The 24,463-nt window shown below is 46.9% G+C and overlaps 1 protein-coding gene across 1 annotated transcript in view; it reads right to left on the bottom strand.

Moving 5' to 3' along the window:
- Positions 1 to 24,463, bottom strand: part of LOC126187866 (atrial natriuretic peptide receptor 1-like) — a 1,317,386-nt gene that overhangs the window by 52,351 nt on the left and 1,240,572 nt on the right. Inside the window, exon 15 of the mRNA XM_049929189.1 lies at positions 9,533 to 9,682. Coding sequence (XP_049785146.1) covers positions 9,533 to 9,682 — 150 coding nt within the window. The remainder of the gene's footprint in view (positions 1 to 9,532; positions 9,683 to 24,463) is intronic.

The raw sequence follows: 24,463 nt of genomic DNA, 5'->3' as shown, positions 1-24,463 counted from the left end.
CCCTGGTGACTGCACGACACAAAGCTTTACGCCTCGCCTGGGCCCGTCAACACCAGTATTGAACTGTTGATGACTGGAAACTTGTTGCCTGGTCGGATGAGTCTCGTTTCAGATTGTGTCCAGCGGATGGACGTGAGCGTATATGAAGACAACCTCATGAATCCATTCACCCTGCATGTCAGCAGGGCACTGTTCAAGCAAGTGGAGCCTCTGTAGTGCTGTGGAGAGTGTGCATTTGGGACCCCTGATACGTCTAGATGCGACTCTGACAGATGACACGTACATAAGCATCTTGCCTGATCACCTGTATCCATTCATGTCCACTGTGCATTCCGACGGACTAGGGCAATTCCAGCAGGACAATGCGACACCCTACATGTCAAGAAATGCTACAGGAACTGGCTTCAGGAACACTCTTCTGAGTAAACTTCCGCTAGCCACCAAACTCCCCAGACATGAACATTACTGAATATATCTGGGGAGCTGTGCAACGTGGTGTTCAGAAGAGAACTCCACCCCGTAGAGCTCTTACGGATTTATATACAGCCATACAGGATTCATGGTGTCAGTTCCATCCAGCACTACTTCAGACATTAATCGAGTCTATGCCACCTGGAGATACTAAAAGGTATCAGATAGATTATATAATGGTAAGACAGAGATTTAGGAACCAGGTTTTAAATTGTAAGACATTTCCAGGGGCAGATGTGGACTCTGACCACAATCTATTGGTTATGACCTGTGGATTAAAACTGAAGAAACTGCAAAAAGGTGGGAATTTAAGGAGATGGGACCTGGATAAACTGAAAGAACCAGAGGTTGTACAGAGTTTCAGGGAGAGCATAAGGGAACAATTGACAGGAATGGGGGAAAGAAATACAGTAGAAGAGGAATGGGTAGCTTTGAGGGATGAAGTAGTGAAGGCAGCAGAGGATCATGTAGGTAAAAAGACGAGGGCTAGTAGAAATCCTTGGGTAACACAAGAAATATTGAATTTAATTGATGAGAGGAGAAAATATAAAAATGCAGTAAATGAAGCAGGCAAAAAGGAATACAAACGTCTCAAAAATGAGATCGACAGGAAGTGCAAAATGGCTAAGCAGGGATGGCTAGAGGACAAATGTAAGGATGTAGAGGCTTATCTCACTAGGGGTAAGATAGATACTGCCTACAGGAAAATTAAAGAGACCTTAGGAGATAAGAGAACCACTTGTATGAACATCAAGAGCTCAGATGGAAACCCAGTTCTAAGCAAAGAAGGGAAAGCAGAAAGGTGGAAGGAGTATATAGAGGGTCTATACAAGGGCGATGTACTTGAGGACAATATTATGGAAATGGAAGAGGATGTAGATGAAGATGAAATGGGAGATACGATACTGAGTGAAGAGTTTGACAGAGCACTGAAAGACCTGAGTCGAAACAAGGCCCCCAGAGTAGACAACATTCCATTGGAACTACTGACGGCCTTGGGAGAGCCAGTCCTGACAAAACTCTACCATCTGGTGAGCAAGATGTATGAGACAGGGGAAATTCCCTCAGACTTCAAGAAGATTAATAATTCCAATCCCAAAGTAAGCAGGTGTTGATAGATATGAAAATTACCGAACAATCAGTTTAATAAGCCACAGCTGCAAAGTACTAACACGAATTCTTTATAGACGAATGGAAAAACTAGCAGAAATCGACCTCGGGGAAGAGCAGTTTGGATTCCGTAGAAATACTGGAACACGTGAGGCAGTACTGACCTTACGACTTATCTTAGAAGAAAGATTAAGGAAAGGTAAACCTACGTTCCTAGCATTTGTAGACTTAGAGAAAGGTTTTGACAATGTTGACTGGAATACTCTCTTTCAAATTCTAAAGGTGGCAGGGGTAAAATACAGGGAGCGAAAGGCTATTTACAATTTGTACAGAAACCAGATGGCAGTTATAAGAATCGAGGGGCATGAAAGGGAAGCAGCGGTTGGGAAGGGAGTAAGACAGGGTTGTAGCCTCTCCCCGATGTTATTCAATCTGTATATTGAGCAAGCAGTCAAGGAAACAAAAGAAAAATTCGGTGTAGGTATTAAAATCCATGGAGAAGAAATAAAAACTTTGAGGTTCGCCGATGACATTGTAATTCTGTCAGAGGCAGCAAAGGACTTGGAAGAGCAGTTGAACGGAATGGATGGTGTCTTGAAGGGAGGATATAAGATGAACATCAACAAAAGCAAAACGAGGATAATGGAATGTAGTCGAATTAAGTCGGGTGAGGTTGAGGGTATTACATTAGGAAATGAGACACTTAAAGTAGTAAAGGAGTTTTGCTATTTGGGGAGCAAAATCACTGATGATGGTCGAAGTAGAGAGGATATAAAATGTAGACTGGCAATGGCAAGGAAAGCGTTTCTGAAGAAGAGAAATTTGTTAACATCGAGTATAGATTTAAGTGTCAGGAAGTCATTTCTGAAAGTATTTGTATGGAGTGTAGCCATGTATGGAAGTGAAACATGGACGGTAAATAGTTTGGACAAGAAGAGAGTAGAAGCTTTAGAAATGTGGTGCTACAGAAGAATGCTGAAGATTAGATGGGTAGATCATATAACTAATGAGGAAGTATTGAATAGAATTGGGGAGAAGAGAAGTTTGTGGCACAACTTGACCAGAAGAAGGGATCGGTTGGTAGGACATGTTCTGAGGCATCAAGGGATCACCAATTCAGTATTGGAGGGCAGCGTGGAGGGTAAAAATCGTAGGGGGAGACGAAGAGATGAATACACTAAGCAGATTCAGAAGGATGTAGGTTGCAGTAGGTACTGGGAGATGAAGAAGCTTGCACAGGATAGAGTAGCATGGAGAGCTGCATCAAACCAGTCTCAGGACTGAAGACCACAACAACAACAATGCCGCGTCGTGTTGCGACATTTCCGCGTGCTCGCGGGGGCGCTACGCGATACTAGGCAGGTGTAACAGTTTCTTTGGCTCTTCAGTGTAGATTCTCAAATCGCTTCAAGAGATTTGTACAGTTTTTAGTGATAATTTGGCAGAATGGTTTTCAAGTCGCACAAATGAGCCACAAAACATTACTTAGGAACTGTAGTCAGTGTGAGTATGAAGGAAGTAAGAACAACATTGGCTGTTAAACAAAGCTATTTTTGAAAATTTTCTATACTTTTCAAGTGATTCGTTGAAATTTTTATGGCAATTTTGGCGCAATGGCGTATTCGTTTGTAAAGCATTATCGCTTGTCACACTACCTGCGCCCATAGCAACACAGGCCTACATAAAAAATGTTATATTATCTTCCTAAAGTTTTCGTTTTCGTGGTACTCAGGATTTTTACCCTTGATCTATTACAAGTGACGATATATCGTTTACTACAGTATCTAGACAACTAGACGACTAGACCCCAATCGAATACTTGCGGCGGAATGACGCATGTTCGTGTGTTACCATGACAGACCTGAGTGTGGTTCTAGGCGGTTTTCCACAATCATTCACCAAAATGTTGCTTGAGCACCACCTGCAGAAGGATGAGCGTGTAGGCAGGATATGAAAGGAGATAACGTATTTTGTAGTTTTTTCTTGGTGTCGGTACGTTGCGAAGAGGTGTGATTAACTGTCGATTAAAAAATCATATTCACGTATTACTATGCTCATACGTAATTTCAGCAAAAGCGTGCGCGGTCAAAATGTTCAAATGTGTGTGAATTCGGAAAGGACCAAACTTCTGAGGTCATCGGTCCCAAGGCTTACACACTACTTAAACTCACTTATGCTAAGAACAACACACACAACTACGCCCGAGGGAGGACTCGAACCGCAGTACGCGTTCACAAGGAGTAACGTGAAGTAATAGATCGCACTGTGAATGTCGTCGAAGAACTATGCCGACCTCATATTTGGTATGGGTTATAGTGCTTTTCTGCAAACGCCATTGAAAGGTCACAGGTAGTGGCAGGAATTTCTTGCAAGAATGGTCTCATATGTTGAAGTACTGGTGACGGGAAAGTGCCAGTATGAATGTCGTTGGGTGGTACGGTAGACCGGGACGACTTTCCGCGCAGTGCTGGTTTACGCAGATCACTTATCTGAGGTACCAGTGCTGCTAGAGCGCTACCGACAATGGAGGATTAGTGCTGCCCTTACCTGAGGGTTGTCACAAACATGACTATACCAGCTGAGTGAATACCTAAGCGCGAAGAAGATATTTGAGTGTTTTTTTGCTAGGTGAGCAAATTTTGTTACTCAGATATGGAAGCTACTAGAGAGCATATACCTTTTAGAATCAAGAATAGCTAAATACACTCCTGGAAATGGAAAAAAGAACACATTGACACCGGTGTGTCAGACCCACCATACTTGCTCCGGACACTGCGAGAGGGCTGTACAAGCAATGATCACACGCACGGCACAGCGGACACACCAGGAACCGCGGTGTTGGCCGTCGAATGGCGCTAGCTGCGCAGCATTTGTGCACCGCCGCCGTCAGTGTCAGCCAGTTTGCCGTGGCATACGGAGCTCCATCGCAGTCTTTAACACTGGTAGCATGCCGCGACAGCGTGGACGTGAACCGTATGTGCAGTTGACGGACTTTGAGCGAGGGCGTATAGTGGGCATGCGGGAGGCCGGGTGGACGTACCGCCGAATTGCTCAACACGTGGGGCGTGAGGTCTCCACAGTACATCGATGTTGTCGCCAGTGGTCGGCGGAAGGTGCACGTGCCCGTCGACCTGGGACCGGACCGCAACGACGCACGGATGCACGCCAAGACCGTAGGATCCTACGCAGTGCCGTAGGGGACCGCACCGCCACTTCCCAACAAATTAGGGACACTGTTGCTCCTGGGGTATCGGCGAGGACCATTCGCAACCGTCTCCATGAAGCTGAGCTACGGTCCCGCACACCGTTAGGCCGTCTTCCGCTCACGCCCCAACATCGTGCAGCCCGCCTCCAGTGGTGTCGCGACAGGCGTGAATGGAGGGACGAATGGAGACGTGTCGTCTTCAGCGATGAGAGTCGCTTCTGCCTTGGTGCCAATGATGGTCGTATGCGTGTTTGGCGCCGTGCAGGTGAGCGCCACAATCAGGACTGCATACGACCGAGGCACACAGGGCCAACACCCAGCATCATGGTGTGGGGAGCGATCTCCTACACTGGCCGTACACCACTGGTGATCGTCGAGGGGACACTGAATAGTGCACGGTACATCCAAACCGTCATCGAACCCATCGTTCTACCATTCCTAGACCGGCAAGGGAACTTGCTGTTCCGACAGGACAATGCACGTCCGCATGTATCCCGTGCCACCCAACGTGCTCTAGAAGGTGTAAGTCAACTACCCTGGCCAGCAAGATCTCCGGATCTGTCCCCCATTGAGCATGTTTGGCACTGGATGAAGCGTCGCCTCACGCGGTCTGCACGTCCAGCACGAACGCTGGTCCAACTGAGGCGCCAGGTGGAAATGGCATGGCAAGCCGTTCCACAGGACTACATCCAGCAACTCTACGATCGTCTCCATGGGAGAATAGCAGCCTGCATTGCTGCGAAAGGTGGATATACACTGTACTAGTGCCGACATTGTGCATGCTCTGTTGCCTGTGTCTATGTGCCTGTGGTTCTGTCAGTGTGATCATGTGATGTATCTGACCCCAGGAATGTGTCAATAAAGTTTCCCCTTCCTGGGACAATGAATTCACGGTGTTCTTATTTCAATTTCCAGGAGTGTATATCTTCGTTTACAGGAGCTTTTTTGCTTTATAAGGTTCATTTGTATGATTTCAAAATTTGAAAATTTCTATTGTAGTTTCGAAAACTAGTTCAAATATAGCGATACGGCACGTTGACTAAGGGCTGGTGGTGCATCCCAATTGATATCACAGTCAAGGAAAATTCAAGGCAACAGCAGGTGGAAACAAGAATGAAAGTCCATCTCAAGAAATGTTCCGTCCAGTTTTTTTTTTCTCTTATAACCTGCAACATTCTGATGATGAGGGTAAAAATTGCCTTTGTACTTACTGCTTGAAACGATACAACCAACAATGGGTCCAGTGTCTGTGTTGCAAGAGGTGGGCTCACGACAATTCTGCCACAGGAAACGCACTATTTTATGCGTTCATGAATTGCTAATTCTGCTATTATGATGACTAGGCCTTCAGTTGGCATTCAGACTTTATACTGGCCATATAAGGCTAACAGGAGGAAGTTCACCAAAAATGTTTTTATTGCAAGTAAAGCTGTTGTGTTTCATCATGGTAACTGGTTGAAGTAAGACTGTAATTTTATTTACCGCCAAATAAAACATATTTTTAAAAGATTCGTAGCGTATTTTGTTTACTCATTATTGTGTTACATGACACTGCATATTTGGCCGTGTTTCGTTTCTTCTTTAGTGCTTATGCAACGAAGTAATTTGAAATAATGCATTCTGCCTTTCGCCACCATTCCACTCTTTGAAAAGCATCACCATTTGTGTAAGTTGCTATGAAGAATGAAATCCGTTTTGCAGTCTATATTCGAAGACATGAAGGCGTCAGGTGACTTTCCTTTGAATATTTTCCCTAAGGTATGTGAAGTTAACAACGTAAGTTGGGATTCCGCTATTTCCCACACTTAACCCTTCCTCACTAGTCACAGCTGTGTGCCTTCTGGGGCTCACACCTGATTAGTTACATTAACAGGTTGAAATACGATCTCGTCGTCATGGGCCGTCTCAGAGTACGCATGGATTTTTCTTTTGGGTGGTCAGTTAGGAGTGCTTTGTAGGAAAGCCAGTCCATCTAGTGGATCTGGAATACGTTTCTACATTTTGCACTCTCCATGGCATAATGAATAATGCTTCCAATTTCAAGCAGACAACTGTGCAATCATCAGCTACAATATTTTAGTCTTTGAATAAAATCTTTAGAGCTGCGTATGTGGTGGGTAGAGATTTCTACAAGCCGTTGTAATAGTGAATCCAGTTACTCCTAAAGTTCATAATATGGACAAGGATGTGCATCTGGAAGTCCTGTCGACGAATCCAGTAACAGTCACCATCGTTTCCCAAAAGCAACTTTTATGCTAAATAATTAACTTCGTTATTAAAACCACAAGCAACTAAGGATACCTACCAAATACCTAAGTAGACGGATTGTTATTCAGATACTTAGTGGCATCTGGCTTAGTATAAATTAAAGCTACATTGACTGTTAACCGACTATAACTGTTTCATAAGTATTAAAAGGTTTTAGAAATATCGCTACCAGTCAAAAAAATTTGGCGGCTACAAAAATTACTTAATTAGCAACATGTTTCGAGGTCAGACCTCGCCATAAGTCTGCAGTGGTAATAAAAAAGCATTTAACCCAAGTGAACACAGATAATAAAGTTTTTGGTGTAGTCTTGGCATGTGATTTGATCGTGCTTTGGAGGAAAAGAAGATCAAATAAGAGCCTAGGTCTCTTTGTGTGTTGGCCTACCGTTCACAAGGAAAATTTTTAAAATTATCATTTAGTATTTTCTTGTGATGTGGCTATCTTCTTACTACATTTCAGGTACCTCCATTTCTGTAGCACTTGAGATATTGTTAGAGATTGCTCACAAACTTCTAAACTTGAAACATATTGTCACAAAATTGACTCGACAGTGTGCAAAAACAAGATGGGTGTCAAAGCAAAGTCTGTTTCGATTTCAGTATGAATATATCGAGCCTGGAATTTTTGGACCTGATAATCACAAACACAGACACTGTGAATGATACATCATTCAAACACACCAACTCGCATAAACAAGTTGCTTTCATATCCGTCTTAAACAGAATACAGGAATTTGCACTTAATGCTGATGACTATGAGACAGAAATGAACACGATCAAATACTCGCACATTGCACATAACGATGGTTATCACAAACATGAAAGCTATGCACTTCCACAACACATATCAAAAAAGAATATCAAATACATTGACACAGCCATCACCCAAAACACGCAATAACTGAAGTACTTAAGTATACCATGTTTCGCAGTCATTTCAGTCAAAATAGCTATTCTGTTTAAGAACATTGATGCCAGTATCACAACGACAACTAGAACACTCCCTGTCCTCGACTGACACTTGGACCATCTTGAAGTAACAGCACAGTTGTCGTTAGTTGTTAAATATAAGACCGCAAGCTGCATGCTTGTCTAGCATTTTAATTTTTGGCTCTGAGTACTATGCGATTTAACTTCTAAGGTCATCAGTCGCCTAGAACTTAGAACTAATTAAACCTAACTAACCTAAGGACATCACACACATCCATGCCCGAGGCAGGATTCGAACCTGCGACCGTTGCGGTCGTTCGGCTCCAACTGTAGCGCCCAGAACCGCACGGCCAGTCCAGCCGGCTTTTAATTTGTGTTCAGTCGTACATTTCTCATGGTGTTCCCATATTTTAAGGTTACGACTGACGAAAGAAGACAGCTGGCACTCGTATGGGCTTAGAACAAACAGAAAGTCCTGGAGGACCACCAGCAGGTAGACACAGCACGGGAGACTCCGGTATGGATTTCTATGTCTGAGGGGAATGTGGGATTGTTGGAGATGTTACTACACCGCTACTCTTAGTCATATAGTATCCAACGTCTGTCCCTTGATGAAGAAGACATAAGCGGAAAGACATCTTCTGCGTCATCCGCATGACGCCCCGATACATTCTACGAGGGGGTTTACCTATAATGGTTGTCAGAATGAAGAAGATGTGATAACCCAACCAAAGCCTGAGGACTTCTGACAAGATTTATGTCCAGGATGTTGTACTTGACTTCAGTGCGATTTTCTAAACTAGCGAGTCGTTGTTTCTTTAGCAGACTTAGAGAGGTCGCGAGCTGTGGTGCATGAACGTTGCGTAGATGATAGCATACTTACTTACTTACTCATTGGCCATACCTGACTCGAGAGTCCATTACCGCAGCAACATATTTTCGCCATTTGTCCCTGTCTTGGGCTATTTCCTTCCACTCACCCTCAATACCTAGGCTCCTCAAATCAGCCTTCATATTGTCCTCCCATCTACGCCTCGGTCTCCCCACAGGACGCCCTACCAGTACTCTGCGCGCTGCCCTGCCCTCATCCATTCGAGCTACGTGACCCGCCCATCGCAGCCTACGTGATTTAATAATACTTATTATGTCAGGGCTTGAATAGAGTTCGTGAACCTCTTCGTTATGTAGTTTTCGCCACTCTACGCTAATGTCATCCCTTTTTGCTCCGTAAATTTTCCTCAAAATTTTGTTTTCAAGTACTCGAAACGGCTTTTCATTTTGCACAGTGAAAGACCAAGTCTCACACCCATACAGCATAACTAGTAGAATAACAGTTCTGTATATTCTAATCTTTAAATTCCTGGATAACATACGTGATGATAGATGATAGCATGCGGATTTCAATTTGACTGTGGTTATGACCTGACAATAATTCTCTGTAGCAAGGAATAAAAGGTTTTAATGGACGTAGTTTTCGAAATGGTAACCGTAAGAAGCATGACGAAGGTGAAGGTGAGTAGAAGACTTGTTGACGGATCTCGGACTTACTTGGGCAGCAGCTGGTACAGCAGTTCCTCGCACTTTCGCTTCTCCTCCAAGTAGTCGGACGTCCGCTCCTCCACCAGCGCCTCCAGGTTGTTGGCGTACTGCTCCATGCGCGACAGCAGGTTGTCCAGGATGTTGCCGCTCTCGTTCTCCCTGTAACACAGCCGCAGACGTCATGACTAAAGATTTCGTTCCCACTACACCTCAAATCGGATCCAGGTCTGCTCATGGGCTGGCCGTCCATATGATTAGGAGACAGGAGGGTCGGTGGTGAGAGGAGGCATTGGATCCAATGAGGTTAATTCACTTTGCATTTCCAAGCATATTTTCTGTAGGCTTGACCCAAATGTAGCCTGACACTGTAATAGGCAAGTCAGTACATAAAGCGACGTAGCGTACAGAAGTCAAGATCGCCCCTAGTGCGATAAGACTACACGCATACGAGACTGATCACAAGTAAAGTGAACTCGTACCTATACCAATGAACAAAAGTCGAAATCGCTTTACACACACACACAACAGACTTCCAAAGTCAAATGCTAGGTAACAGCTCCATGCGGGAAAAGGCGTAACTATTGCTTCACCAACGAGGTATGAGCCACAGGATCTGCTTTTTTTTTCTTTATTTTTAAGTTCCATGTCCAACAAACCAAGGAGAGCTGGCAAAAGTTAATACACTCCTGGAAATGGAAAAAAGAACACATTGACACCGGTGTGTCAGACCCACCATACTTGCTCCGGACACTGCGAGAGGGCTGTACAAGCAATGATCACACGCACGGCACAGCGGACACACCAGGAACCGCGGTGTTGGCCGTCGAATGGCGCTAGCTGCGCAGCATTTGTGCACCGCCGCCGTCAGTGTCAGCCAGTTTGCCATGGCATACGGAGCTCCATCGCAGTCTTTAACACTGGTAGCATGCCGCGACAGCGTGGACGTGAACCGTATGTGCAGTTGACGGACTTTGAGCGAGGGCGTATAGTGGGCATGCGGGAGGCCGGGTGGACGTACCGCCGAATTGCTCAACACGTGGGGCGTGAGGTCTCCACAGTACATCGATGTTGTCGCCAGTGGTCGGCGGAAGGTGCACGTGCCCGTCGACCTGGGACCGGACCGCAGCGACGCACGGATGCACGCCAAGACCGTAGGATCCTACGCAGTGCCGTAGGGGACAACACCGCCACTTCCCAGCAAATTAGGGACACTGTTGCTCCTGGGGTATCGGCGAGGACCATTCGCAACCGTCTCCATGAAGCTGGGCTACGGTCCCGCACACCGTTAGGCCGTCTTCCGCTCACGCCCCAACATCGTGCAGCCCGCCTCCAGTGGTGTCGCGACAGGCGTGAATGGAGGGACGAATGGAGACGTGTCGTCTTCAGCGATGAGAGTCGCTTCTGCCTTGGTGCCAATGATGGTCGTATGCGTGTTTGGCGCCGTGCAGGTGAGCGCCACAATCAGGACTGCATACGACCGAGGCACACAGGGCCAACACCCGGCATCATGGTGTGGGGAGCGATCTCCTACACTGGCCGTACACCACTGGTGATCGTCGAGGGGACACTGAATAGTGCACGGTACATCCAAACCATCATCGAACCCATCGTTCTACCATTCCTAGACCGGCAAGGGAACTTGCTGTTCCAACAGGACAATGCACGCCGGCATGTATCCCGTGTCACCCAACGTGCTCTAGAAGGTGTAAGTCAACTACCCTGGCCAGCAAGATCTCCGGATCTGTCCCCCATTGAGCATGTTTGGGACTGGATGAAGCGTCGTCTCACGCGGTCTGCACGTCCAGCACGAACGCTGGTCCAACTGAGGCGCCAGGTGGAAATGGCATGGCAAGCCGTTCCACAGGACTACATCCAGCATCTCTACGATCGTCTCCATGGGAGATAGCAGCCTGAATTGCTGCGAAAGGTGGATATACACTGTACTAGTGCCGACATTGTGCATGCTCTGTTGCCTGTGTCTATGTGCCTGTGGTTCTGTCAGTGTGATCATGTGATGTATCTGACCCCAGGAATGTGTCAATAAAGTTTCCCCTTCCTGGGACAATGAATTCACGGTGTTCTTATTTTAATTTCCAGGAGTGTAATTTGACAGATTCTCTAAAAATTTAAAAATTTTGTAATAGCCGCGCGGACTAACGCATTGCTTCCGGAGCGGGAGGGCGTGCCGGTTCCCGGCACAAATCCTCCTGGCGGATTAGTGTCGAGGTCAGGTGTGCCGGCTAGCCAGTGGATGACTTTTAGGTGGTTTCCATCTGGCTCGGCGAATGCGGGCTGGTTCCCCTTACACGCGCCTCAGTTACACTATGTCAGCGATTGCTGTGCAACCACTGTCTCCAGGTACATGTACACCATAATTACCACGCAAACATTTGAGGTGTACTCGTCTGGCATGAGATGTTCCGGTGGGGGGGGGGGGGGGGGGGTTCACTGGGGGCCGAACCGCACAATAGCCCTGGGTTCGGTGTGGGGCGGCGGTGGGGTGGGTGGACTGCTGTGGCCTATTGTGGGGTTGTTAACCACTGAGGGCTACGGCAGGACGAATCCTCTCCGTCGTTTCTGGGTTCTCGGTTCAATACACAATATTAAGATTAAACTGTCCTAGTTCTTACGCAGTTATCGGTTTCGCGCCTCAGACGCGAACATCATTGGATAATGTGAGACCTTAACTTTTCCCGGCGTATTGAATGTTTGAACAACATACGGGTTTGTTGCCGGGTGACGTCGTCGACCACCGCCGATATTTCGACAGGAGCACACCCTGCCATTCTCAAGGAATGCTGCTTGGAATCCGGCTCTGTCTCTCATCAAAAAACAGAGGGACAGAATTAGTGCTACCTCACCTGTTGATTAATTGTCACTATCGATATTTGTGGTGTTGGTCATCTTTGTTTGTGTTGACACTTGTTCTGTGTGTGGTATCTTCCTTCTTTCTCCTCTTTGAACCGAGGTATAAAATTTCGGTGCACATTTCTTCCTCCTTGCATTTGTGCCTTGAGAATGGCAGCAAACCCGTAAGTTGTTCGAACATCACTGGATAAGTGCTTTGGTGGGAACACGCTGGTCGTTTAAGCGTCGCTCGGTGCCTCAGCCAAACGTGTTGATGCGTCCGCGGTCATCCAGCTACATCTTTACTCCGCAAGCTACCTTATGGTGTGTGGTGGAGGATACTTTGTGCGTTATTGTCACTTCCCCATTTTCCTATAGTCGTCGCGAATAATCAGAAGGAACAACGATTTTGGAAATCCTCCATGGCCTTTTCAAGTGAAATACGTAGAAAGAAGCAACATATTCTTGACTCTTCTGCGGAAATACGCTCACTTGATTTCTACAGTAAACAATACCATGTCGCAGAACGCCTCTCTTGTAGCATATGATACTGGCGTTGGCTGAGCATCTCCGTGAGGATTTCGTACTTATTAAATGAAACTGTGAAGAAACATGCTACTCTCCTTTGGATATTCCCTTTGTTTGGGCCAATAATCCTGCTTCGTTCGGATCCTAAACTGAGGAGCAATGCGAACGACCGTTTCCATCGCTTCCTCCTTGGTGTGGACTACACTTCCCAAAGGTTCTTCGAATGAACCTCTGTCTGGTGCCTACATTACCTGCGATTATTTTTGTGTGGTTGTTCCATGTTAAATCGCTTCTTACGTATATAGATGGATATAATTTATGTGTATGGTTGTTTCCAGTAATTGTTCTGCAATCGTGTAATCATGCATTTGTCAACTGCTAATCCCTGTACCAAGGACTCTTCGAAAATCTTTCTGCATGTCAGTCGAACTTTGAAGCGTAAACAGAATCATCCACGTGAAACCTCACAGAACTTTCTACGTGTCCTATAACATTCTCTTGATGTACGACCAAAGTTACTTTTACATCTGTTTGCTGGAAACCCCATTTCAGTTATACATCTAGTGTTGTATTCCGTACGCTCTAAGTGGCAGCTCTAAGTGGCAGCACATAATAAAGTTACTTTTACACCTGTTTGCTGGAAACCCCATTTCAGTTATACATCTAGTGTTGTATTCCGTACGCTCTAAGTTGGCAGCTCTAAGTGGCAGCACTTAATTGTAACTAAAGTCTTCCGAAAGTCAAGAAACATGGCATCAGAGTGGACGCCGGTGTAGACTGCTTTCTGGGGCTGGTAGACGAATAGGGAAAGCTTGGTTTCACACGATCGTCGTTTCCGGAACCCGCGTTGATCCTACAGAGGAGATTTTCGGTCTCTAGAAATGTAATAATAAATGAGCATAAAAGATATTCCATAATTATACAACAGACCGACGTCAGAATATAGGCCTATAGCTTTGTGCGTCTGTTCGACCAATCCTTCTTCGCTTTTTTCCAATCACTATGAATGCTTCGGCCCACCAGCAAACTACTGTACAATGTTGCTAGCAGAGAAGCAGATTCTTTCACATAGGCTTACTCTAAGCAGATCGTATTGGTACGCCATCAGATCCAGTGACCTTTCCACAGTTGAGCGAATTCAGTTGCTTTTGTATCCCGTAATCACTTCCTTCGATATCTGTCATTCCGACCTTCGTGCGACGATTTAAAGAAGGAACCGGTGAAAGAGTCTTGGACGTTTCTATGCCGTTATGGTGACAGAGGGTCAGGACAGATGGCTTCAATACGTTTACTGACTTAATGTGAGACCAAAACTTCTTAGGAGTTTCTGTCATGTTAGTAGACGGACCTTATCCTTCAGAATTCGTTACCGCTTCATGCGTGGCTCTCCTTAGGCTAGTCTTGGTTTTATTCAGCTTTTGTTTGTCTGTGAGGCTTTGGATACGGTTAGATTTGCATTCAAGGTCTCTTTCTTTTCGTAGCAGCTTCCTAACATGGTTGTCGAGCCACGGTGGGTCTTTTCCAAATCTCACAGCTTTACTGGGAACACACCTGACTAATGCATATTGTACAATACTCTTAGGTACACAGTGTTTTCGGTCGTGGAGACAAATTTTTCTTGTTGGCCGCTCAGGTTATCTTCAGTGTGTTTTCTGTCGCCCTTGTTAAGCAGCAATAACTTCCCATCTTTCTTATATTACTTTTCATGGCCGTATTCAGCGATTCTGTAATTGCCTTGTGGTCAAGGGTTCCCTGTTTTACGCTGAGTCTACAAGTTGCTCTTCGTCGGCGACTAGGAGATCTAAAATGTTATTTTCACAAATTGTTTCTCTGATTTGCTGCTCGACGTGTTTTTAGGATAAGGCACTTAGAACAACGTCACATGACTCTCCGCCTCTGATACCCGCCTTAATCGCGTGAGTTCGAAATGTAAAGTTGGTAAGTTGAAATCTCCAGCTAGTACATAACAGGACCAGTAAATTCAGCTGAGTCTTCTACAAGTTTCCCCTCATGTGTTGCGCCACTACTGCCACTGACAGACGTGGCCTATAACAGCATTCAAGGACTACGTCTGTTCCATCTCTAATACTTAGCTTCATACAAATTATTTCACACTCTGTTTCTGTACTAAGCCTCAGTGCATATTATTACGCGCCTCCACCACCGTTTTTCAGTCTGTCACTGCAATATTCATACCACTGCGAAATTTCATTGCTGTTAACATCTGGTTTCAGTCATCTTTCTGCCCCTAGTACGAGCGAGAATAGAGACATTTTCACTGACGCACCTGGTGTTAAATAGGACTATACTAACATTGTCTTCCTCCGATCTGCTATGAAGAATGCTACTCTCTTTAATTAACGCGTAATACACTACTGAACATTAAAATTGCTACACCAAGAAGAAATGCAGCTGATAAACGGGTATTTATTGGACAAATATATTATACTAGAACCGACATTTGATTACAAAAAATGGTTCAAATGGCTCTGAGCACTATGGGACTCAACTGCTGTGGTCATAAGTCCCCTAGAACTTAGAACTACTTAAACCTAACTAACCTAAGGACATCACACACATCCATGCCCGAGGCAGGATTCGAACCTGCGACCGTAGCGGTCGTGCGGTTCCAGACTGTAGCGCATTTAACAGCTCGGCCACTCCGGCCGGCATTTGATTACATTTACACGCAATTTGGGTGCATAGATCCTGAGAAAACAGTACACAGAACAACCATCTCTGGCCGTAATAACGGGCTTGATACGCCTGGGCATTGAGTCAAACAGAGCTTGGATAGAGTGTACAGGTACAGCTGCCCATGCAGCTTCAACACGACACTACAGTTCATCAAGAGTAGTGACCGGCGTATTGTGACGAGCCAGTTGCTCGGCCACCATTGACAAGACGTTTCCAATTGCTGAGAGATCTGGAGAATGTGCTGGCCAGAGCAGGAGTTGAACATTTTCTGTATCCACAAAGGCCCGTACAGGACCTGCAACATGCGGTCGTGCATTATCTTGCTGAAATGTAGGGTTTCGTAGGAATCGAATGAAGAGTAGAGCCACGGGTCGTAACACATCTGAAATGCAACGTCCACTGTTAAAAGTGCCGTCAATGCGAACAAGAGGTGACCGAGACGTGTAACTAATGGCACCCCATACCATCACGCCCAGTGATACGCCAGTATGGCGATGACGAATACACGCTTCCAATGTGCGTTCACCGCGATGTCGCCAATCACGGATGAGACCATCATGATGCTGTAAAGAGAATCTGGATTCATCCGAAAAAATGACGTTTTGCCATTCGTGCTCCCAGGTTCGTCGTTGAGTACACCATCGCAGGCGCTCCTGTCAGTGATGTAGCGTCAAGGGTAACCGGAGCCATGGTCTCCGAGCTGATAGTCCATTCTACTGCAAACGTCGTCGAACTGTTCGTGCAGATTGTTGTTGTCTTGCAAACGTCCCCATCTGTTGACTCAGGCATCGAGACGAGACTGCACGATCCGTAACAGCCATGGGGATAAGATGCCTGTCATCTCGACTGCTAGTGATACGAGGCCGTTTGGATCCAGCACGGCGTTCCGTATTACCCTCCTGAACCCACGGATTCCATATTCTGCTACCAGTCATTGGATCTCGACCAACGCGAGCATCAATGTCGCGATACGATAAAATGCAATCGCGATAGGCTACAATCCGACCTTTACCAAAGTCGGAAACTTGATGGTACGCATTTCTCCTCCTTACACGAGGCATCTCAACAACGTTTCACCGGGCAACGCCGGTCAACTGCTGTTTGTGTATGAGAAATTGGTTGGGAACTTTTCTCATGTCAGCACGTTGTAGGTGTCGCCACCGGCGCCAACCTTGTGTGAATGCTCTGAAAAGCTAATTATTTGCATATCATAGCATCTTCTTCCTTGTAGCAATTTTAATGGCCAGTAGTGTATATTCGTCACTGTTTGAAAACACAAAGTTTCTTATCGGGTCTGTGAAAGAATTCTCTATCATGAAAAAATCACATAAAAACGCCACAAAACGAACGTTCGCCAAAAATTATGACCGTATTTCAAAATAAAATAAAAACAAACAAAAAGCAAAAAGGAGCATTTCATTTAACTGGAGATACAGTAAATGAGGAGTAGGACTGTTGGAGGAACAGAGTTTTGCTAAATATGTTGGCTGGTTTGAGATTAGCGCTCCTGAAACAAATTTTTGGAACAGGGGGATGGTATTTATTTCTGGTTGATAGACAAAAACCATCCCTATGAAATATTTTCGCCGTTTGTTGTTACCGGAGACGGAATTATGAGCCACAAAAGTAGCACCACTGTCCCTACATCTACATATATACTCTACAAACTACCCAGAGGTATATGGCAAAGGATTCGTCCAACAGTAGCATTTATTAGGCTTTCTTCCAATTCCATTTACGTACGTAGCGCCGAAGAATGATCGTTTGAATACCTGTGTATGTGCAGTATTTATTGTAATCTTACCTTCACGATCCTTATGTGAGTGATACGTAGGAATTTGTAGTATATTTCTAGAATAATAATTTAAACCCGGTTCTTGAAATTTTTTTAATACTATTTCTCGGGATAGTTTACGCCCATCTTAAAGAGTCTTCCAATTCAGTTCCTTCAGTATCTCTGCGACTCTCTCCCACATATCAAACAAGTCCGTCCACTTGTTGCCGGAGGGGTGCGATATTAGACTTCAGGTAACCTTGGAGGAAACATTGCCGGATACACGCATATATTATTACTCCGGATTCTTTACTTGTATCGTTTTATGTACATTTTCCGAGCTCCGCTTTGTGTCAAATATTTTGTCTGGGTGTTTCTTGGCGTAATACTGGGTGTCCTAACTACTACATCAGTGTGCTCTTTGCGACGACTAGTGAGTAAGCTTTTGATTGTCCCTGTCTGCAGCTTCCCGCTCTGCCGATGTCCCTTCCGCAGCTTTCGAGCTCACCGCACCGCTTTGCTCGCTTTCCTCAGCCGGCTGCGAGATGAACAGCCCCGGCAGCCGTCACGCATCACGCCCGACCGACCTCTGAAGAAGCGCTGGCGGGGCGTGGCTGCGCCCCCTGACACTTCCCCTGCGCCCATCGATCGCCCACGTCTCTGGCGAGAGAACACCTGTTGCTGTATCTCCACGAGTTTCCCCAACGTGCAACAACTTTGCAGTCTGCTCGCGAGGAACGAACGCGCCTTACCTCTAGGCCACACTGCACAAAGGAGACTGCACACAGGAGGTTTACGCCGCACCGTTGTACCGGTACAGAGCTGGGTAGCGCAGTAAATGAAAACGGATCCGCATGCGAGAGGACTGCTGATCACGTCACCGTCCGCTGATCAAGATTTAGATTTCCTTTGAAAATAGGCCAAGACTGAACTCTGTCCCCATCCTTTCCTAATGTCTATTCTTGATGGAGAGATATCTACGGAAGTGAAAAAAAATGGTTCAAATGGCTCTGAGCACTATGGGACTTAACACCTGAGGACATAATTCCCCTAGAACTTAGAACTACTTAAACCTAACTAACCTAAAGACATCACACATATCCATACCCGAGGCAGGATTCGAACCTGCGACCGTAACGGCCACGCAATTCCAGACTGTAGCGCCTAGAACCGCATGGCCACTAGAGACCAGCCTTAAGAAGTGAAGCTGCCAACTAGTTCACTCGTAGTAGCAACATTATTGATTAGAATAGATAATGCCTATTCCCATTTTTCACCTATCTCAATAATAGTGACGCTAGTACCAGGCCACTACAAGGTTTAGTTGGGTTGTTTGTGGGGGGGGGGGGGGGGGGAGGAGGAGACCAGACATCGAGCTCATCGATCTCATCGGATTAGGGAAGGACAGGGAAGGAACTAGGCTGTGCCCATTCAAAGGAGCCATCCCCATTGAGGTGGGTTGTTTGGGGGGGGGGTGAGACCAGACAAAAAAGTCATCGATCTAATCAGATTATGAAACGATGGGGAAGGAACTCGGCCGTGCCCTTTCAAAGGGACCTGACTGCGGGGTCATCAATTTCATCGGATTAGGGAAGGACGGGGAAAGAACTCGGCCGTACCTTTTCAAACGTACCATTCCGGTTGAGGTGGGTTGTTTTAGGGGGGGAGGAGACCAGACAGCAAGGTCATCAATCTCATCGGATTTGGGAAAGATGGGGAGGGAACTCGCCGTGCCCTTTCAAAGGGACCTGACAGCGAGGTCATCGATCTCATGAGATTATGGAAGGACGGGGAAGGAACTCGGCCGTGCCCTTTCAAAGGGACTTGACAGCAAGGTCATCGATCTCATCGGATTAGGGAAGGCCGGGGAATGAACTCGGCCGTGCCCTTTCAAAGGGACCTGACAGCGAGGTCATCGATCTCATCAGATTAGAGGAGGACGGGGAAGGAACTCTGCGTGCCCTTTTAAAGGAACCATTCCTGTTGAGGTGGGTTGTTTTGAGGTGGGGGGGGGGCGATCATACAGCAAGGTCATCGATCTCATCAGATTATGGAAGGATGGGGAAAGAACTCGGCCGTGCCCTTTCAAAGGGACCTGATAGCGAGGTCATCGATCTCATCGGATTAGGGAAGGACAGGGAAGGCACTCTGCCGTACCCTTTCAAATGTACCATTCCGGTTGAGGTGGGTTGTTTTAGGGGGGGAGGAGACCAAACAGCAAGGTCATCAATCTCATCGGATTTGGGAAAGACGGAGAAGGAACTCGGCCGTGCCCTTTTAAAGGGACCTGACAGTGAGATCATCGATCTCATGGGATTATGGAAGGACGGGGAAGGAACTCGGCCATGCCCTTTCAAAGGGACCTGACAGCACGGTCATCGATCTCATCGGATTAGGGTAGGCCGGGGAAGGAACTCGGCCGTGCCCTTTCAAAGGAACCATTCCGGTTGAGGTGGGTTGTTTGAGGGGGGGAGGGGGAGACCAGACGGCGAGGTCATCGATCTCATCGGATTTGGGAAGGACGGGGAAGGAACTCGGCCGTGCCCTTTCTAAGGAACCATCCCGTCATTTGCCTAGACCGATTTAGGTATATCACGGTAAACCTAAATCAGGACGGTCGGCCATGGGATTGAACCGTCGTCCTCCCGAATGCGAGTCCAGTGTACTAGCCACTGCGTTACCTCGCTCGGTACTACGATGTCGAAAATCAGATTTGCTTTAAATACAAGCTGCAATGGTCGTGAGAATTAATAACCTCTCAGATTGAACGTGATGACTTGATGATAGTGATGAATGCCTTTAAGGCGAAAACCCCTCACGGCAGTTAGAAATACGTCGTGTGGAAGGCTACGAGAAGCTGAATGTTCCTTCTGAGATATTGCGGTAGGATCTGGCAGGAATGTAGCCACCGTGTATGAGTGCTGGCAGCGGTGGGCACGAAAGTGTACGGTCGGAAGAAGACCGTACTCCAGACGCCCACCTGGTACTACCGATAGGACAGATCATCGGGTTTCGCTTATGGCTCTGCAGCAGCAATTTGAGCAGCGGTTGGCGTCATAGTAACACAACGAACTGTTACAGTTCGGTTACTGCAAGGGCAGTACCTAGCCAGACGCCCTGTAGCGCGCATGCTGCCGACCCCAAATCATCGCCATTTGCGACTTCAGTGGTGTCAAGCGAGAGCTCATTGGAGAGCAGGGCGCATGTCTGTGGTCTTTCTGATGGAAAACGGTTCTGCTTCGGTGCCACTTACGGCTGTGTGTTGGTTAGGAGGAGGCCCCTTTAGCGCCTGCAACCAACCTGTCTGCGTGATAGACGCACTGGACATAAACCTGGGGTTATCGTCTGGGGTGCGGTTTCGTATGACAGCAGAGGCACTCTTACGATTATCCCGGGCACGCTAACTGCAAATCTGTACGCCAGTTTTGTGATTCGAACTGTTGCGCTGTCGTTCACGAAGCCGGCCGATGTGACCGAGCGATTCTAGGTTTTTCCAGACCGGAACCGCGCTGCTGCTACGGTCGCAGGTTCGGATCCTGCCTCGGGCATGGTTGTGTGTGATGTCCTTAGGTGAAGTTAGGTTTAAGTAGTTCTATGTGTAGGGGACTGATGACCTCAGATGTTAAGTCCCATAGTGCTTAGAGCCATTTGAACCATTTTTTTAACTGTCGTTCATGAATATCATTCCGGAAAGTGCTTTCCAACACGATAACACTGGCCCACATACATATTTTGTAACCCTACATGCTCTACAGAGTGTCGACATGTTCCCCTGTCCTGCTTGATCACCAGATCCCTGGCCGACCGGGCTGGCCGAGCGGTTCTAGGCGCTACATTCTGGAACCGCACGGCCGCTACGGTCACAGGTTCGAATCCTGCCTCGGGCATGGATGTGTGTGATGTCCTTAGGTTAGTTAAGTTTTAGTAGTTCTAAGTTCTAGGGGACTGATGACCTCAGAAGTTAAGTCCCATAGTGCTCAGGGCCATTTGAACCATTTTTGAACCAGATCCCTCGCGAATGTAGGACATATGGACATCATCGGACGTCAATTCCAGTGTCACCCAAAATCATCATTAACTGCCCTGTATTGCCCGACGAAGTGCAACAGGCATGTAACTCCATCCCACAAACTGACATCCGGCACCTTTGCAACACAAAGCACACATGTTTGCATGATTGCATTCAACATCGTGGCGGTTACACCGATTATTAATGCACCAGCTTTTCACATTTGCAATGGCTTATCTCGAATTACATTAACCTGCCGTTTTCCTATGTTATTCACTTACAGATATTTCCTACACAAATGTATTGCCGAAATTTCATTGCGTTACCTTAATCACATTTTGGTGCTGCGATTTTCTTCCGTCGTTATATACAAATGCTTTAGTGGATGGCATCGGAAGATGTATGAATTTCTTCGTGGATAGTACTGTGTTACATATGAAGCCCCAGTGCTAGAAAACTAGCGAAATGCAGGATGTCTTGCAGAGGATCAGTACCAGATACTGGGTTGGTAGCTGATCCTCATCTGATCTCACCAACAACGTTCCACAATGAAGATTTATCTAGGAGTGCCAAGTATTGTCTCGGATTCATTCAATAAAGGGGAAAGCGCTGTGGAGACGCGATTTCAAGTCCTGCGGCAGGCGAAACAAAAGAGTCGTTCTGAATCATGGAGAGATTTATTGTTAGAATACCTAGAATACTCAACCAATATTCTGCTTCTTCATACATACAAGTCTCGGAAAGGTCATGAACAATTAAAAGGATTCGAATTAACGCTCATTTTTTCACGTGGAATACCAGTAATTTTGACTAGGAAGGAGAAGGGAGCCGAGTGACTGTGATGCACGAACCTCCCACCGCCATATTTACATGTAGATGTAGATGTACGTGTAGAATCCGTATGTGCATCGTCGCCAGTGACTGAAATAACACATCAGTCGTAAACGGAAATAGACTTACTGTGTTGCCTTAAACCGCAACATAAAGCCAGCATACAGGATATTTCTGACATTTCAGTCTCTCTGTCGCCTCTGAGGCACAGCGTGCGTCACATCCGGTATTTACAAAACCGACATGGATCTATCGCTGTGGCATAAATGTTATCTAACCTCATTATGCTGGGGGTTGTTGTGGGGGAGGAGACCAGACAGCGAGGTCATCGGTCTCATCGGATTAGGGAAGGACGGGGAGGGAAGTCGGCCGTGCCCTTTCAAAGAAACCATCCGGTCATTTGCTGGAGCGATTTAGGGAAATCACCGAAAACCTAAATCAGGATGGCCGGACGCGGGATTGAACCGTCGTCCTCCCGAATTCGAGTCCGGTATGATAACCACTGCGCCACCTCGCTCGGTCTTCATTATGTCCTCAATCCGTAAACCGCTGGCAATGAATAACAGAGATAAGTTCTTTGATAGAGGTTTCATACAACGACTTTCAGACTATTTCTAGAGTGCTCAACTCTCGACCAGAACATGGAAGAAACGAACACCAAAATCTTTCCATGTGCGCTCTGATTTATATTATTTTATTATGATGATCACTTCTCCGGGCGGTCTGGGGCGCGTTGTCACGGTCCGTGCGGCTCCCCCCATCGGAGGTTAGTGCGTAAGCTTAGGGGCCGATGACCTCAGCAGTTTGGTCCCATAAGACCTAACCACAAATTTCCAAATTTTCCGTACATAGACCGGTCTTCTTGCGACCGCACATTTTCGTGACCATCGCTACCAACAATCTTGTACAGTGTCCACATTGCCGGCCGGTGTGGCCGTGCGGTTCTAGGCGCTTCAGACTGGAACCGCGTGACCGCTACGGTCGCAGGTTCGAATCCTGCCTCGGGCATGGGTGTGTGTGATGTCCTTAGGTTAGTTAGGTTTAAGTAGTTCTAAGTTCTAGGGGACTGATGACCATAGCTGTTAAGTCCCATAGTGGTCAGAGCCATTTGAGTGTCCACATTCATGCCAAGTCTTTCCTGCAGTATCGCAGAAGCAACATTCAGCTTCTCGCAACCCTGTTATATGACCTCTTTCAAACTCGGTGAGGTGTTGATAGTCGTGTCCCCGTCGCCTTGAAGGCATTCTTGACTAACATCGACTCACTACGTCCTCTCTCAAAGGTAACTAACCTTCACGACCGTTACAGCGTATGTTTAAAGCAGACGTGATTTGCATCCTACTAGCGCCACTCTTATGCAACTGTTTTAAATATGAATAGACGTCATCTTTCAGGTGTAGCAACACATCTAACGACAAATCCTTCCTGGGGTCGCGATTTCTTTTTCTTCGGCGTATTTTGGCATTCTGGAGGCGAAAGCTGGTGACTCAAAACACCTACGTTCGAACGATTGATGCTCCATGTCGCTTATTATCCCAGTGACGCTGTCTCCAGTATTTAGCAATAATACACTCCTGGAAATGGAAAAAAGAACACATTGACACCGGTGTGTCAGACCCACCATACTTGCTCCGGACACTGCGAGAGGGCTGTACAAGCAATGATCACACGCACGGCACAGCGGACACACCAGGAACCGCGGTGTTGGCCGTCGAATGGCGCTAGCTGCGCAGCATTTGTGCACCGCCGCCGTCAGTGTCAGCCAGTTTGCCGTGCCATACGGAGCTCCATCGCAGTCTTTAACACTGGTAGCATGCCGCGACAGCGTGGACGTGAACCGTATGTGCAGTTGACGAACTTTGAGCGAGGGCGTATAGTGGGCATGCGGGAGGCCGGGTGGACGTACCGCCGAATTGCTCAACACGTGGGACGTGAGGTCTCCACAGTACATCGATGTTGTCGCCAGTGGTCGGCGGAAGGTGCACGTGCCCGTCGACCTGGGACCGGACCGCAGCGACGCACGGATGCACGCCAAGACCGTAGGATCCTACGCAGTGCCGTAGGGGACCGCACCGCCACTTGCCAGCAAATTAGGGACACTGTTGCTCCTGGGGTATCGGCGAGGACCATTCGCAACCGTCTCCATGAAGCTGGGCTACGGTCCCGCACACCGTTAGGCCGTCTTCCGCTCACGCCCCAACATCGTGCAGCCCGCCTCCAGTGGTGTCGCGACAGGCGTGAATGGAGGGACGAA

The sequence above is a fragment of the Schistocerca cancellata genome, chromosome 5, assembly GCF_023864275.1.
Source record: "Schistocerca cancellata isolate TAMUIC-IGC-003103 chromosome 5, iqSchCanc2.1, whole genome shotgun sequence".
Taxonomy (NCBI): domain Eukaryota; kingdom Metazoa; phylum Arthropoda; class Insecta; order Orthoptera; family Acrididae; genus Schistocerca; species Schistocerca cancellata.
The sequence above is the reverse complement of the archived record's forward strand: the minus strand, read 5'-3'. Positions and strand labels throughout refer to the sequence as shown.